This window comes from Neolamprologus brichardi, chromosome 12 (assembly GCF_056152115.1).
Source record: "Neolamprologus brichardi isolate AB-2024 chromosome 12, ASM5615211v1, whole genome shotgun sequence".
Taxonomy (NCBI): Eukaryota; Metazoa; Chordata; class Actinopteri; order Cichliformes; family Cichlidae; genus Neolamprologus; species Neolamprologus brichardi.
This window is the reverse complement of record NC_142115.1, coordinates 2,017,993-2,035,975: the sequence shown is the minus strand read 5'-3', so window position 1 is coordinate 2,035,975 and position 17,983 is coordinate 2,017,993. Positions and strand designations below refer to the sequence as shown.

The 17,983-nt window shown below is 40.6% G+C and overlaps 1 protein-coding gene across 3 annotated transcripts; it reads left to right on the top strand.

Annotated features, from left to right (window-relative positions):
- Nucleotides 1–6,965: 6,965 nt before the first annotated feature.
- On the top strand, nt 6,966–17,718 carry lhx2b (LIM homeobox 2b). 3 transcript variants are annotated; one of them, XM_087848873.1, is made up of 6 exons: nt 6,967–7,625; nt 7,980–8,142; nt 9,649–9,851; nt 10,553–10,923; nt 13,512–13,717; nt 16,186–17,718. In XM_087848873.1, exons 2-6 carry the CDS (start codon nt 8,023–8,025, stop codon nt 16,474–16,476), a joined length of 1,191 nt encoding a protein of 396 aa, XP_087704999.1. In that variant the 5' UTR covers nt 6,967–7,625; nt 7,980–8,022; the 3' UTR covers nt 16,477–17,718. The 3 variants fall into 3 exon arrangements, with proteins under 3 accessions (XP_087704998.1, XP_087704999.1, XP_087704997.1); XM_087848872.1 differs by having other exon boundaries at nt 6,966–8,142; nt 10,556–10,923; XM_087848871.1 differs by having other exon boundaries at nt 6,968–8,142.
- Nucleotides 17,719–17,983: the final 265 nt, after the last annotated feature.

The following is a 17,983-nucleotide window of genomic DNA, read 5'->3' as shown; positions in this document are numbered from 1 at the left end:
AATCTGGGGAAAAGGAGGATCACATTTGTGGGCCGGTTGTCGGAGCCTGTGCTACTTTAAGCGCAGCAATGGCGGAGGAGCGCGGCTAAAAAACTTATTACTTTTTCTGGGTCACAAAATAAACTTTTAAGATATTTTCAGGCGAGAATGTAGCTGTGTAATGTTCAAATATCTACTTATCAAAATATCACATATTTGCAAAAATGCTCTGACGTTTTCTGAGACATCCATTTTTTTCATGCTCTGTGGCAGCTTTTGAACATCTGTGACATCTATTAATGTCAAATCTAGACTTTATTTAACAACATAAGCAAACTGCTTTTATATTTAACCACTTTTCTGTTTTATTACATTTTAAATAATAATAATAACAATAGTATTTATTTTGTTAAAAAATGTGTTAAAAAACACGTTTTGTGGTGAAAGCTATAATCCAGATTAGTGGCCTGTTAAATGGTTGAAGTCTAGGTTGGCTTTATACTTGAGAATAAAGTATTGTAGGTTGTCCTTCTAAAGAATTAAGTTAAATTCCACAGTTGAATCATAAGAAACATTGTGTTACATATAAACCCTGCCATATGTTAGATCTGGTCATTTTGCTTATCAGAAACTTTATATATTGGAAGTTAACTTTCAACAAGCATGTAATGATGATATTTAAATTAGATGGTCTTTTTTGAAACACATGTCTCTTTAGGCCTAAACTGACAGTGCCAATACCACACATTCAGACACAGTAGATGGTGGTTTTAATACTATATGTGTTAGTCTAATTTGGTTGTATGGGGTCTACATGGACCCTCTGTGTTGTAAGTTATTATGATTGCAGAGCCATTAAGGATCAATTCAGCTTCTAAAAAAATCTGTTTTTTCTCCCTCTGCTTGCTTCTTCCTGTCTTTGAGGCTCGGGACCAGCACTCCTGCTGTTGGACAGAAAGACATCAGTAAGTATTTTGGTTTTCCAATATATTAGCAACTGTCAGTGACATTTATATTAATCAGGCTGAACTTTAATCATACTTTAGAACAGCCTGTTTTACTTATTGTTTGATTCGTGCTTTGGTTTGAGGAAGTTGTTTCTGTACTGATCTTTTCCTGTCTTCTGTTATTAGACTTGAGATATGACTGCACGATGCTGTTGCTGTGACTCCAGTTAATTCTACAAGACATGCTGTGTAAGTAAACAAACAACAACAGTTTGTCTGCATTTCTTGAAAGATCACATTACAAACTTAGTTTAGAGGCTCTACACTGTAAACAGTGAAGTCTGCAAGTTTTCTAACAGCAAGATTTGTTGAAAGTTATTGGCCGTGTTTGCATAGCGCTTTTTAAAATGATGCTTTCATGACATTATTGTGTGTTGGGTGGTGGTCACGGCTATCCAGACTGACAGTGGGACGTTGAATGTCACCTCTCTGGTGGGGAGGGAGCCTGAGATTGTCCAAATTTGAGTTTGTTTTATACCAAATGCAGAAAAAATATGTTTTAAGAAAGCAATTAAGTTCATGTTCCAAAAAATATGATTGTTTGCTTGCAGGACAGCAGGAGAGATGAGTCCTCCATCACAGATGGTGTGGTCAGTGAAGATGGTCGCCTGCAGGTTCAAGCTCATTGCATCTCCAACCCACATCCACTGCCACTGTACTGAAGGGAAGTTAAAGACTTTGTCTGCACCTACATTTGGATCACCTCGATCCTCGACAGTCATTCAGCAGTAATGCCTGGACTGAAAACAAGCCATCCTTAAAACATTACAACATTCCAGCTCCTGTGTTGGAATGAAAAACAAATGTGTTTAAATCAGAGACTGCACTTGTGACAGAACAATAAATATTTTATTTTGATCATATAAGTAATGTAAGTACAAAACAAACTTATGTTCAGAATAATTACATCTGAGACTTTGTTTCATTGTAAGATTATAACAGTGATGGAAATATAATTGTTGTTCAGCAGAACAGTGTCCAGTATGTTGGCTGTTATACTTTGTTGTGTTTGAAAATAAAAGTCGGGCTGATTTTAACATCATTACAAAAAGTGTTGTTAATTATTTTTAATCATATTCAGGTTTCCACAAATAGTTTTTTCATTTGGTTGAACTTAAAATGTTTGTCAGTAAGTAAACAATTCGTATTGTACAGTCAGAAATATCAAGTTATTCTTAATATTGCAGACTTGAAATGAGTAAGTTGTCCTAACAGTCGTCTTAAGTTAGCTTTACTTAGTTATATATTATTGCTAATATATATTGTAATATATCTATATCACTAAAGCACTTCTGGATGGATGCAAACTGCAAACATACATTTCGTTGCCCTGTACCTGTGCATGTGCAATGACAATAAAGTTGAATTCTATTCTATCTATTCTATTCTATTTTTTTGAGGCAACGAGTTTACATAGTTTTTTTTAGTTCTGTGAATTAATTCGATTTTACAGTGTAGAGAAAACCTGAACTTTGAGTTTTAACTGAAAAGAATAAAACTATGGTTTGTAAGGTTTTGTCATTTTTCTTTCTATGCTGCTGGTGTGTTGATAGTGAAAAAACCCAAAAAGAGAAATAAGAAGAATTCAGAAACCACAACATGTTCCTACATGTGCTGGTGCAGGTGAGACTCCCATCAGCTGGCTGCTGTTAGACATGTGGCTTATTTGGTGCATGAATCAAACTGCCAGTGTCATTAAACAGAAGCCGACCAACTGCTAAAAAATACATTTTATTGTCCCGATCAAAAACATCATGGAAGCTGTCTGTTTTGTTGAATCTACTGAATTATCTATGAGATTTTACTAGTTCAGTATTTCTACTGAACTTTGGGGCTTCAGGTCTTTAAGTCCTATTTCATAACAGGAGAGAGGAGGTTACAGGGCCCACTATAGCCACACAGCACTTACACAGTGCTCTGTCCTGTTGATACCAGCTACTCGCTGCAGTATTCTCCTGAATGATAGGTGTCACCGCTCAGATAAACCTTCCTCATCAGTGCTGGTAAACAAGGAGAAGTCAAATTTGGAAGCAAAGAAATTGCATAGTTGGGTTTGTTTGTTTTTTCAGAATTTTTCATTCTTGTCACACTGTTGCAACGTCTCCCTCTAAGCTTATCAGTACGCTTCTTTACTCATATATCATCAAAAGGAACTCCGTTGTAGACTTGTGTCGTCAACCAAACGGTGAAAAACACCCACACAAGGTTGCAAATATTAAGAGGAGCAAAACCACACAAATGTGTGTCTTGTGTCTGTGGATGTGAGGTTTCTTTGGGTGTGCAGCACCGTTCACAACAGCAGAACTGGTGAGTAGTGGGCCCAGCAGTTCACCCAACTTAGAAATGATTTGACTACGTTGAAGTTTAGAGCCTCCACTTCCATCTGCATCAGGGTCGTCTTTGAGTGTGTGCAACTAACATTTACTCCCATCTTATTCCTAAATACCTTAATACATGGAGCTTGGTATTTTTACAGGACTATAAATAAATGAAATTTGAATGTAAGAATACATCAAAAGAAACTTTGTATTTATTAACTCATTTCTTTTTTTGTTTTTGTTTAGTGGCCCCTGCGGTTTAGCGACCCTCAGCTGACTGAGGGTATGAGATGACTTTTATTTTGATGGGAGTCAATCTGATCCAATCTGAAGCACAGAGCTCCCAGAAAGAACAGCACAACCTCACAGACTGTGTGTAGATGAGGGTAATATGTGAGAGGCTCAGGTGTGCTCGTTTGCGCTCATGTGCGATTCTTCCTGTGCGTGTGCGCGGCGGCGTCAGCGCAAACGACGCACGCACAGTGATTAGGTTTTCCGCTTCCTCTCTTTCATGTGTTTTTAGTCTCCTATGCTTTGTTCCCTTTCTTAATTACAGCCGCGCTCTCGGAGAGAGTGTAACCCACTCCCTACCTCCACAGCAGCATCCCATTAAAGCCACGCACCCCGACGCCTCCCCACTACCTTTATGCTGAATACAATTAAAAAACGGGGAGAGATCAAAAAGATGCCAGCAGCCCGACGAGGGTGATGTTTTTCTGAGAAATGCAGATTTGTGTTATTGATGGCCGCCTCGTTTGGAAATCATTACGGGACAAGGAGTAATCAGTGGAGCTGCATCAGCATTTTAGTTGTCGACAAGCAGCAACACCACCCCCCAACTCACACACACACACCGTGGCTGTGGACTCACATCTTCTGTACTGGCAGATAAAAAGATGCTAGAAAGAGAATCAAACAGCAAGCCATCAGCAGCACCAGTCCCACCAGTCTATCGTCAGCGAGGCGTTATTTATGCTGTATACATGAAACTGCCTCCGTCTGTAACAGCTCACAATGGCTATACATTAAGAAAGGAAGGTGAGTAACCGACTGAAAATGTCCCTAATTTGTCCCAAACGGATTTCTATTTGAATAAATAAATAAATAACACGTGGTATAATTAGGAGGATCCTGCATCCTGAGTATAAATATAAGATTTTATTTTGTGATGACTGCTGCAGATTTATTTTTAGATATATCGGCACCAGGTTTTTTATTTATTTTGGAGAACGAGATCAGGTTTGTTTATTTGAGTTAATTTCGTGATTAGGACCGTAACCGTGAAGTGTCAGGACCCTCTGACATCCCTAAAGAGTTTAATAACTTGTATATATAAGTTAAATGTTGTGTGTGTGTGTGTGTGTGTGTGTGTGTGTGTGTGTGTGTGTGTGTGTGTGTGTGTGTGTGTGTGACATCCTTAAGAATAAAATAAAATTAATAATAATAAAATAAACGTGGAACCATCTTCATATAAAAGTGTTTGTCAACGACTCTCAGAGTTTCCTCCAAAACTTTTCCCTGTCAGGGTGAAAAACACTGAACCTGACGCGACGTTTGATGCGCTGCACAAAGCAAAACTGTACTTTTGAACCAACATTCAAACCTGACCTGATCTCAGACTCGTCATATGTAAAGCCATTGTTTAACTGCACGGGCCAATACAACAAGTTCAGAGAGCACTGAGCCCAATAACCACTGTGCAACTAATAAAACGCGAGTGTGAGAGGCTCACTTAAACGCTTTGTTCAAAGCATATGTGTGTGTGTCAGAGAGAGAGGGAGAGAGGGAGGGGGGGGGGGGGGGGCGAGGCTATAGTAATTAATTCAGTTTTACCTTTTTAAATAAACGTGCCGTCGATGAATTAAATATTGGATTATTTTAAGCAGCCCGGCCTTAACACATCTGAACTGTTTTTAATTTTCATATTGTGACTTTTCTTCCTCTTCGCTGTGTGAATATTGTGAGCACATTTTCTAGGAATATGCTGCTGTAGTCCGGACCCCGGCCTACATTTGCATAAATCATCTCTAAAATTCTTCCTCGCTCCAATCAAACCCAAGGAACAAACCAGCCCGGCCCCTTCAGATACAAATACAAACTAATATTTTTCCCTTAATCTTACACCACCAGCTAATATCATATTTCATACACGCCCGCAGACATGCCCGCTGCAGCTATGTTTAATGTATAAAGCCAGCATTATAGCAGATAGAAAACACAGATGATAAATATGCATGTATTCAATTAGGGGTATTACAGAGGGGGTCATTTGCATAAGGATTTAGGAGCTTAACATCATATTTGTGCTATAAAACTTCACAATAGCCTAAACGCCGGCTGTTACGCGCGGGAGGGGAGAGGACAGGTATGTCTGAAAGAAGAAATTAGGAATATGAAGCAAACTACAGTAACTCTCAAATTGTTTCAAACACATCCTGTGATGACGAAGGCCACTCCTCGCTACCCCCACCCCCTCAAACGTTCTTCCTCCCTCCCTCCCCGCTTCATTAAGAGCAGCGCGCTAATTAGAGACCGAGCGGATCCTGGATCAGTTGCGGTCTCACTCGTGCAGCTATAGCAGCCACCACTGCTCGCCATGTCCAAGAGGTGGAAATGCTTGAAGGGTGAAGCCGCCGGCCTACAATTATATCAAGTCACGTCACAAACAGAATTTTAGGAAATGCAGCGTTCAAGTTGATTTTTTAATAGCGCCAAATCACAACAGCAGTTGCCTCATGACGCTTTGTACTGTGTGCCAGAGAGCCTACAGTAATGCAGTGCATCAAAAAGTTTAGGTATAAATCTCTTAGTTCATCGCATATTTTTCTTCTTATTATTATTATTGTAAATATATTCTGGATTTAATCCCCGCGTTTTACCCATCACAAAACAAAGAGATGACCCCAGATTTGTCAAAATTATTTTACGCATCAGCACTTTGAAACTAAGATGTAGAAATAAAGCCCCAGTAAATAATAAATAATAAATAAAATAAAATAAAATAAAATAAACAGTTCCTCACATCACATAAAGTTCTTTGCCCCACAAGTTAAATTAGTTGCTTCACGTTGTTATTGATTGGTTTTAGTTTCTCTGGAGAAAGGTGACATTTTCCCAGGGGAATATATATATATATATATATATATATATATATATATATATATATATATATATATTAACAGTTACTAGAAGGAGTGTTTACCCTGGGTTTTTTTTTTATTTGGGTATATATATATTTTTCTATATATATATATACTTTCTGTTATAATAATTGTGACCAAAATATTCAAATATAAGATCTATGCTCCTCTTTATGGGTTGTTTCACGCACTTCACGCGCTCCTACCCACCCCTGCAGATTAAGCAGAGCGCTTTGGTGTCATGAGGAGGCTGTTAGCTGGAGCAGCAGCACTGTGGGGCTGTGCGGAACCCTCTCTGTGCGTCAGACGAGCAAAGGTCCAAGCAGACCTCCAGAAACAGACAGCTCAAACATCTCAGCTCAAACTCTCTCCTGCTCTCTTTCCTTTAAAACTGACCTTTCAAGCAGCAGCTCCGGACAGACAGAAGGAGGAGGAGTGTGTGTGTGTGTGTGTGTGTGTGTGTGTGTGTGTGTGTGTGTGTGTGAGAGGTTGGCCGGTGTTCCGTGTGTAACGAAGGGAGAACTGCTGCGTTTTTAGACCGGTCGGTAAAAGTGGCCAAACAGTTCGGTGACGGCGGAACAGCCAATGAACATAAATGGTGTGTCGTGACGCAACAGGGTCCCGTTGATAAGGAGCGGAGAGTCCAACCGGACCTGAGAAGGAGGAACGGCGGTTTTGGGGGCCAGCTAACACTCGCCTATCATCAGTCAACGTAAAGCCAACTCCTCCTCTTCTGCTGTTACGCACATCTATGCAGCCTCCTTGGCAAAAGACAAAACATTATCTAAACAAACTACTGTAAAGGAAAACTGCTTCTTCTCCCAGATTGCCGGCAGGATTTTATTTTCCTTTTTTTGAGCTTGTTTTTGTTTTTATGATTTTTTTTCTTTCTGCAAAGCAAAAGTAGTTTTGCCGTAAGTCTCAACTTGGACTGTTAAGAAGGAGGAAAAAGCCTTTCTCAAATACCCAGGTCCAGTTTTTTTCTGTTTGAAATATTCTTTTTCGGGCTGGGCGATGCAGTAGAAAGCTGCTGCTCATCTTTTGGCACTGCCATTTGTACTGAGTTACGAACTGTTCTGCAGAAGAAAAGAGGAAATATTTTGCAGACTGTCGAAACCCTGAAATATTACTCCCGGCGAGGAGCAGAGCTGCGATCCATGCAACGGGAGCTTCTATAGTTGGTATGTTTAGTCACCGTAAATGGAAAAGAAAATCTAGAAAGAGCAATTGGCAGTGAAACATATTATCATGCCTGAGATAAAATAGATGCCACTAAGAGAAGGCAAATTTGTGCGCTTTTTAATGAATTAATCATAGCTTATTAATAACGAGAGCTGGAGACATTCGGATGACGGTTTCCATTGGCAGATGAGACGTAGTGTGGAGAACACGTGTCCAGTTTTTCCCTCATATTTTTTCCTCCCTGATCTGGATTTCTCGCTTGTCACGGCAAGAAAGGAAACGTTAAAAGATCGAAAATTTTGAGTGGCATAATTGCAGAAGGTTTCCTCTCTCATGGACATCTTGGCTTGCAGATCTGAAGAGAACAGTTATAACATCCTCCCATCGGCGGCTACGATGCTTTTCCATGGCCTCCCCGGAGGCGACGTTCGCGGTGTGGTGGAAGAAATGGACCGGAGAGGAAAGAGCGAGTCAGCGGCCATCAGCTCAGCCATCGATATGGGAGAGTCAGAGACGGTAGGCGAGATTCATGTTTTGGCCCTCTTTGGCTATTTAGCGCAAGCAGCATGGCAGCCTGGAAACATGTGTCCACGGCTGCACTCTTCCAGCTCCGAGCGATTTGATTTTACTTTAAATTCAAACCGGAGGGAAAGTATCCACAAAATGTTTCTCCCCCCGCTTCTAATTATCTTTCATTTATTTGTTTCACTGAAGTTGCTCTCAAAGTTGCTGTTACAGGCCTAAACCTTCTCATTTCTGCTGCCATACTTTCACCTAAAACTTAATCTCAGCAAAGCTGCAGACAGAACAAAACCTGAGACGAGTGAAATAATTCAAAAAGACGACATTCGTCTGCAAAATTCATGAATTTGTTTTTATAAATTGTTTTTTTTTTTAATATAAATAGTTATTGCTTTGTAAGCAAACGTTAAACATTCATATATCTATTAATCTGTCCAAAAAACACCCCAACTTTGTCATGTTACATTACAGCAAACAAGCTAGTAAGTTTTTAAATTCATATTTCCAACCTTTCTTTTTATTTTCTATATTTCCATAAAAAAAATATCCCAAATTGTTAGACTATTTTGTAATAATAAATTATATTTGTAATAAAATCAAACACGTTTTTAAAATGTATTTATTATTATTATTATTATTATTATTATTATTATTATTATTCAGAGTTTGCAAATTAGAGGCGCGTGCATATGTGTCCGTGTTCAGAGGCCTTTGGAAAAATAATGCTCGTCTCACAAGGCTTTGTTTCATATTAAAAGCTTTTACGAGCATGGCTGGGTTTCTATTTTTGATAGAAACTGACAGCACAGACACAGCTTCCCATGACCACAAATGTTCCTCAGTATTCTCCAAACCCACACACAGCATGTCAACGAACTTCGATGAGCTTTTTAAGTGCAATTACACGACTGTGTGTTTAGCTCTTCGTTTTATTTGCCACATTGCTTTTTGAGTATTCGGGATTATTAGAATAATGACGCGCTGACCTCCCCTGTTAGCCGTGTAATTTATGCTCTCTTTGTAAAGACTCTTCAGACTAATTGTCGCTCATTATTTCCTTTACTGAAACAAAAATACTCGTTTTAACAAATCTCATTTGTGTCTTTTGATGAAAAGAAGAGCAGCTACTTTAATTTCACTTTAATTTCAATATGTTGTATTATTGAAGCTTTTGAAATACTTTATTATTTTATTAATATATCTATATCTATATATCTATTCTACAGATATCTATATATATCTATATCTATATATATAGATATATATAGATATAGATAAATATAGATATATAGATATAGATATTTTAATCTTTAGACTATTGTTCTTGCCACACGGGAGTGGTGGCCCTCAGCAGTGAGCTGATATTCGAGGAGAATATCGTAGAGATGCGGTTCTGTAGCTTTCAAGGATTTTACGGGATTTTATTTTGAGTCTCTCTCTTTGTCTTTTTTCGTTCGTTTGTTTTTGTCCTCCCAACGTCCTGACGGCCTCGACCTGCAGTCCATGCCATGCATGACCAACGAGCGCGTGGCTCTGTGCGCGGGCTGCGGCAGGAAAATCGCGGACCGATATTACCTGTTGGCCGTGGACAAGCAGTGGCACATGCGCTGCCTCAAGTGCTGCGAGTGCAAACTCAACCTGGAGTCCGAGCTCACCTGCTTCAGCAAAGACGGCAGCATCTACTGCAAAGAGGACTACTACAGGTAGGAGAGCGCGCAGGGGCTCTGACCCCGGTCATGTGATTGGTGAATATTTGTATTATCTTCATCTAAAGCAGCACCGGGTTTGAGCGGGGGAGGGGGGGGGGATTTAAAAACATTAATAATTCTAAAATGTGTCAATGAAATAATTATTTTTTTTTAGTTTCACATAAATATAACTCATGCTGGCGTTGCAGCGGATTTTCTGCAGTGAATACAAGCTGTTTGCAACTCTTTAGAAAATGTGATGTTCGGAGTTTTCCTGTCAAAGCTCTTTGAGCGTTTAAGACCCAAAGAAAAGCTGTGATTCATGCTGACAGTTGTGCTAAACCCCTCCCCTGAAAATCAGATAAAGAAAGCGTTAGTTTTAAGGTTAGCATCTCTCTAGGGGAGAGTGACCCCCGCCACCCCCACCTTGCAATAAAAGAGAGCCTGAGGAATACTTTGGGCCCAAGGAAATTAAATAAAAAAATAGAATCCTATTTTGATTCTATTTTAAATACAAAAGGTATTTTTTTTTAAATATATTTAGCAAACTCCCTTATCTGCTGTCGAGGTTTTAGCACACTCGTCCACAGGGAAACTTTTTGCACCTTCTTTAAGTGCGTCAAAGTTGGTGTGTTTGCATAAAAACACGTGCCACTGCATAGTTTACCAGCAGCTTTCGCATCCAGCCGCTCATGAGGTTTCTGTGTTGTCCGCAGAAGATTTTCGGTGCAGAGATGCGCTCGGTGCCACCTGGGAATCTCGGCCTCGGAGATGGTGATGCGAGCTCGGGACCTGGTCTACCACCTCAACTGCTTCACCTGCACTACCTGCAGCAAGATGCTCACCACCGGGGACCACTTTGGCATGAAAGACAGTCTGGTGTACTGTCGGCTGCACTTTGAGACTCTCATCCAGGGAGAATATGAGACACATTTTAACCACGCGGACGTGGTGCCGCACAAAGGCCTGGGCCCGGCCAACACGCTCGGACTATCCTACTTCAGCAGCGTGGGGACGGTGCAGAAAGGAAGGCCGAGGAAGAGGAAAAGTCCTGGGCCAGGGGCCGAGCTGGCTGCTTATAATGCAGGTAAAATAAATGCAAGCGAAAGAAAAAAAAGATCGAAATTATATTGAAAACGTGATATAGTTATAATTTGCGTTTGTTCCTTTTTATTTATTTAACGCCAAGTTTTGCCTGAATCGTTTTAGACCTTTAAAGAAATTTAAGAAACAGTTCTTTGAGCTTTTGTCCAAAGTGGAGATCAAGAGCCACGAAGCGTGGAGGGAGCTGACTGAAGCTGACAGACTTCATTAATGAAAAATGTTTTTGTAACATTCCTTTAGAGATTTTTCCTGCGCTGTGGCGTCCTCAGTGACGCATAAAACTTATTCGATATTTAAAACAACATCTTTGTTGCTTTAATATCTCCATTTACAGTTCACTGTAACTTCAAACTGAGATATCAGAAGATTTAAACCCGTCCTGGTGTCTTTGTAATATTTTAACACCGAATTGTGCGTAATAGTGTGCGTAATAGTGTGCGTAATAGTGAGCCTTTCCATTTGTTGTGCTTTTTTACATTTTTTGCGCACTTTCCTGTAACCTCTTCTGGATCATACACACTTTGTGAGTCTGCACATTTTCGGCTCAGTTTTGAAGGAGCAGCAGCGCGTTGGTGTAGACGCTAAACAGCCTGCACGAATAAGCCTGAACTAATAAACAAAGAAAAAGCTCGCGGGCCACGTGTGGGGCCACGAGACAAAAACAGCCACAGGTTACAAAGAAGAAAAGTGCAGAAACAAGTTAGACTTTATTTATAGCAAACAGCCTCAATATGCGGACTGAAATATGCGGACTGGACTTTTCATACAACTCGACACAACTAAATGTTCAGTGCGCAGATGCTAAACTTTTTTTCCTCCCGTGTCCACTTTGTGGAGTGAAAAGAAAAGTTTTTTGATGTGCCGGCTTTTGCTTTCGCCCTTTTCCACTTGTCAGGCTCCATAGACATCTACAGACCCCCCCCCCCCCCACCACCACCACCACCAGAACTCCTCACCCACGCACACACCACCTCACCCTACCCCCCAAACCACCTCTCTGTACCCCTCTCGCTCGCGCACACAGGCATACGCACACTGAGTGAGCGTTTTTGTTTTGTTGTATTGGGACCAGGCCAAACTGGGTGTATTTCAGCCAGATCAATGTGATTTGATGAGTTATTCACTTGAAGAGGGAGCAGGGAGCGCAATAAGTTGCTAACGGCAGCAATATGTGGTTGGACTCTCATCCTTTTCCCATATTCACGTAAAAAACAAGCCGATTGCAGCTAACATGGTGTTAAAGCCTCGGAGTGATCACACAAGAAGCCTTTTTGTTCGGATTTCTTTCCTTAAAACGTAGACGATGAAAAAAGAGTGATCACAGAGTGATTGACGTTTAAATGTAAAAAAATGTCAAAATAAAACGCACACACACACACACACACACACACACACACACACACACACACACACACACACACACACAGGGAGTCATGATGACGATAAAGGAAGGAAAAGTGATTTCGGTATAAAAACGCTGTGAATTATTTGATCTTTTTCAATGTGGGCATTTAAGAAAAAACGAAGAAAAAGCTCGTGAGTGATGAGTGAAGAAGCGATGCGCCCTCTTCTGTTTGCAGCCACACACAACACGAAAGCTTCACCTGAACAGACTCATGAGAGCAGCTCTAACCCTAACCTCGCGCCAGCTCCTACAAACGGCCGTAACTGCGCCGGAAGAGCAGGAGAAGGAAACCGTCCACAAGCTGCTTTTCTCCTATTTTTTGTAAAAGAAAAAAAAAACGCTACAGCATATGTTTTGGCCAGAAAGCAGCATTTGTTCTGCCTGGTGTGTATCGGCTAATTAAGTGAAGTGTTATTCCGTTGGTTTTCACTCACTTCATATTCATCGTTTGCAGCGTTCTGATATTGAACGCGAACTGTTATGCATGCAGCAACACTTTGAATATTGCCAAGAATTTTGCAGGCTGGGGACAAATACATGTGTGTTGTTGTTACTGTGTGTGTGTGTGTGTGTGTGTGCGTGTGCGTGTGTGTGTGAGAGAGAGAGATGGCTGTATCCAGGCTCGCACCTCCTCCTAGGACAGAAAGACACAAACAGACAGACTGGTGTGGTGCACGAGGAGGTGATCTGCAGCTGGAAGAAACAGCTGTTTGGTCACTTTGTATTTCTGTGCAGATTTAAACACAGAATGAAGCGTTTTTGTCGTATTTACAAAGAAATCTGTACAATAATCGAGCTTAGAAAACAATTTTCTTCTTTTTTCTATAGACTTCTTGCTGAATTTAATGTAGATGTTTAAATAAAATAATATGTGAAAAAAATTACAAAATACCCCCCCCCCCCCCAAATTTGCCACAACAGTTCTGCCAGAGGTCTGTTTCTGTGAAAAGGATTTTGTTTTTCACCAAGTGCTATATAAATAATATTACATTGAACTGAAAGCGCAGGTTTTAAATGCCCAGGCTATTTGAAATATATGTTCACCTCCTTGCTAACAGTATAATACTCTGGGGACATGAGAATTTCATAAACAGCAGCAGAGGAATGAAATGATGACGTTCCAACTCGTCCTAACCCACTGTCCTCCTTTCCCTGTCGACATGAAGCGCTGAGCTGCAACGAGAACGACGGCGAATCCATGGACAGGGACTCCCAGTACAGCTCCAGTCAGAAGACCAAGCGCATGCGGACGTCCTTCAAGCATCACCAGCTGAGGACCATGAAGTCCTACTTTGCCATCAACCACAACCCAGACGCCAAGGACCTCAAGCAGCTTGCCCAGAAAACTGGCCTCACCAAGCGGGTCTTACAGGTAGCGCCAGCAGCCTCTCACTTCTCGACCACAGTTCACTTTTTTGTTAGTAAAAGTAGCCAACAGGGGGACGTTTCCAGTGATAACCAATGGTGATATAAATGAAGTGGTGTTTTACAGTTAGGAGCCAAAGCAGCTGCTTTATTTGATGATTTTGCTGTTTTTCATCTCAAGTTCTTGGATGACTTTTAGGAAACAAGTAAAACAAAATCAGAATTGGATTCCGTTACTTTGTTTCTGTTTTCTTTTCTCGTTTTCATAACAGCAGAATTTCTAATTGCCTTCAGGAAAAACAGACTCAATATTTCTGTTCATGCTGGAAACCAAAATTACCTGGAAATCAAAGAGAAACGTTAAAAAAAAATGAAACGCAATATAACTCAGTGGATGATGTGATGTTGTGGTGATGAGTGAGGGATGAAAAGCAAGAAGCTCTGTAATACATGCAAAGAAAGCGACGACACAACAGAGCATTTGATTTCCACAAAAGACGACAGCAAATTATCTGGGGTACTGAAAAGAAGAAAAATAAGACAAAAAGGTTTCTAAATCAAAATTTTACTGAGAAGGAAGAAAAAAAACACCCCGCCGCTTTAATTAACGCTCACAGAAAACAAAGCAGTCGTTTTGCTTTGATGCGTTCGAGTTTTCATGTCTGTTACTTCAGCTGAAGCGACTCTCTAGCCGCCGATTCCCATGGCTCCGTCATGATTCCATCACTAACACTTCCCAGCACTCAGCTCGGCTGCTGCCTCGTTCACAAATCACACAACACACTTTATTACTGGAAAAAGAGGAAATCGTATATTCAAAAACACGACAAATAAATGAAAATTCCAGAGCAAAAAAAGAAGGTTGTGATAAAAAAATAAGGATATCGTTAATCTTATTGCAAATGTGCAAAATCATAACTGCATTTCTTTCTGCAAACACTGTAAAAAGGACCCATGTTGCTTTCTCCCAGGGTCAATGAAAGCAGGAGGACGTTGCTCTCGATTTTCATGTGCAAGCATAATAAAAGAAATGTCTTAATTTCTTTTGTGTGAATAGCCATGAAAAGTAAAGGCTTTCATAGCTTTCACACACAGAGGACGAGCGCTCAGGCTTTGTGTTTCCAAGTCTTCTTTTATCTTCGTCTCCAGTCACAACATCTGCAAACAGACTTTAAAGAGACACAAAGAGATGCTCGCGAGATAATGGAGATAATATGGGTGTTCTTGAGATTCAGTGACATCACAAGCCGCGTTATATTCTGATATATTTACATTTTTTATATATGAATTATTCCCCAAGAGATACACGTCTGTGACAGTTTCTACATTTGTCTCAGGTTTAGCTGTGGAGAGGTTTTGGTCTTAGTCGAAGAAAAACTGTGAAATGTGTTCAGTTAAAGCTGAGTTAAAATGTTCATACTTACACACTAATTTGATCGATTCACTTAGTCAATTTGATACGACTAATGCACAGGTAACATTTAAAGTCATTTAAAGTTAGTTTCAGATATTTAAACTGCTTTCAGCTGAAACACGTTTGGTGCTTTAGCTGATAAAGTCAAGCAAACAATTATGTAATGAATTATTATTTGTCTGTGTCCGTCTTGTGATAGACCCTTTTGCCGTTTCTTTGACTCAACCGTGTGTTCTGGAAACACGAGCATGTGTTAGTTACCTCTCAGCTGATACCTCACAACTAGCCAGTTTCCAACACAAGAGGCTGAAACCCCTGAGAGGGGTTTCCCCAGCGTTCAGGCAGCCATAGGTCTCCTTTTATTTTACTAGAGCATCAAAATTAGCTGCGAGACCTGGCTGGGATACAGTAGGTAATCCATCAGCATGAGTATCACGTCCTCTTTTTATTAGTGTCGGTGCTGTGTGGTGAGGCAGCTGAAGAGCCTGAACTGTATTAGCTGCTGTAGGAAGTGACAAGACGGAGAGAAGAAATCATGTTCGGTGTGTTCACAGTGACGCATTACATTTGGTTAGAAATCCAGTTTACATACAGACTGTTAAAGGAGCGGGCTGGCATTTATGTAGCAGTCTGCAGAAAAGTGTGTGACCAACAGCAAACATAATGCATGAATGTAGTGAAAATGTTGGAGACAGGAGTTCCTGGTTAATCGAACAGAGGAACATATTAAAATCTATCTTTAGTGGTGTGCAGACTTTGAGCCCAATATACTGGAAGTGCTGCACTGAAAATTACATTTCAGCACCAAAACAAACATATGTGGAATTATTTTACTGAAGGAAATGTTTCCAAATAAAAAAATGTTGTTTATATTTTAAAACCTGGACCCAAGAAAGCAAAAGCATCAGCACACTCAGGAATGACCAGATAGGTTGAACTGAAAGTCCTGTAATAATGTAATAATAATGTTTTTCTGCATGAATGTTACTTCTTTGTGATATCAAACACGCGTGGGTTTGTTTTGGTATTTAGACGTGTACTAACACATCATCCATCTGCAGGTGTGGTTCCAAAACGCTCGGGCCAAATTCAGGAGGAACCTGCTGCGGCAGGAGAGCACCGGGGTCGACAAAGCGTCCGACGGCTCGACGCTGCAGGGTGGTACGCCATCAGGCCCGGCCTCTGAGATCTCCAACGCCTCCATGAGTCCCTCCAGCACACCCACCACCCTTACGGACTTGACCAACCCCACCATGCCCACTGTCACCTCTGTGCTCACCTCCGTGCCGGGTAGCATGGACGTCCACGAGTGCCGGAGCCCATCACAGACCACGCTGACCAGCCTCTTCTGATAGATGGAGCCCTTCTTCACAGCCCCCTCTCCCCTGCCCTCCCCGGCCCCCTCCCTTAGCTCCCCCCCTGCTCACCTCTGCTCCTTGTGGATCTACAATTAAGCATGGTTCACTCCTTGGAACATTTAACGGATTAGAAAACAAAAGGAAGCAAACTGAAAAGGTTTCCTTTAGAGACTGTTTGATTAGTGAGGTGGCTGAGCCTTACACACCCAACATTTGTTGTTATTTTGATGTTGTCTTGTTGAGAACTGAGGAGACTTGATTTGCATTTTTCAATGTTTACAGAGAGAGACTGAAACTGGTCAAAAAAAATTTGGAATATTGTTTTTTCCAGCACAGTATTTATGTTATATTGTACAAGAGTCACTGTTAGAAGGATTGTAAAAATCGTTTCTTTCTTTCTTTCTTTCGTTCGTTCGTTTCTTTTGTTTTGGAAATCTGAGATTAAACACAGGTTACAATATCCTATGACTGCCACGTGCCTTACGGTCCACTTATCTTAACTGCTGTTTCTAAAAGTCGGTCACACGTGAGTGATTTGCATCAGAACAAAGCAGTATGACTGAATTAACTCGACTCCTTGTGCGCATTTATGTATGTGTGTGACTTCTGGCTCGTTCCTCTTTGTGTTTGTGTGAACGTGCAGTAAAGCCCATTCGGCTGCACTTTAATTTAAAAGAAAAAGGTGAGAGGCAAATAATTCTTGTTTTTGATCTCAACTCTTTTGAATCTTCTTCACTCAAACTCGGCTAAAAAGCTGTTGTTCAAAGTCTCCACTTTTAGTTTAATGCACTGGCGGCCCAATGCAGATCAGTTCATGATAATAAACCTCGCCAAATGATGCGATCGATTGCATTAACATCCACCAGGTTACTGAGACCCGCCCCTTCCTTTTTACTTTTCACTTCTCTGGAACAAACACAAAGCTTTTAATAGGAAAAAGATGGAATGGCAACATTAATGTATGAGAAACAATCTGAGCAGCAACATTGTTACTAGTTACTAGTTTAGTTTCTTAAAATTTGATGATTTAGCAGGTGACTAACCCTGGATAGGTTGCCAGTAACCTGGTGGATGTCAAAGGTTAAGTTCAGATTAAACATGAACTTGTGAACTTAAACGTGGCTTTAAAGACACTGTGTTCTGTTGTTAAGATATTCAGTGACTTTAACAGTCGTATAGACGTGTCAAATTTCAAGTTGAAGTGATGAAACACACAATTAAATATTTTAAAAACGCCTCTTGATCTTCCTTTAAACACAGCGAGGATACAGATTTGAAGAACTGCTTTCAGTCGAATCTTTCATGTTATATATTTGTTGCATGAGACCTGCTGCGTCCAGCTGTGAGGTATCATAACAAACATCAAGTATCCTGCTTCATGTTTGATTTATAGTACTGTGTTAAATCTATACTGTGTCCTATATGCCATGACAGACATTGTACGTTGATGTGCACCTTCCCAAAAATGCTACAGCGATGCACCTCAGCGGCTCTGATATGT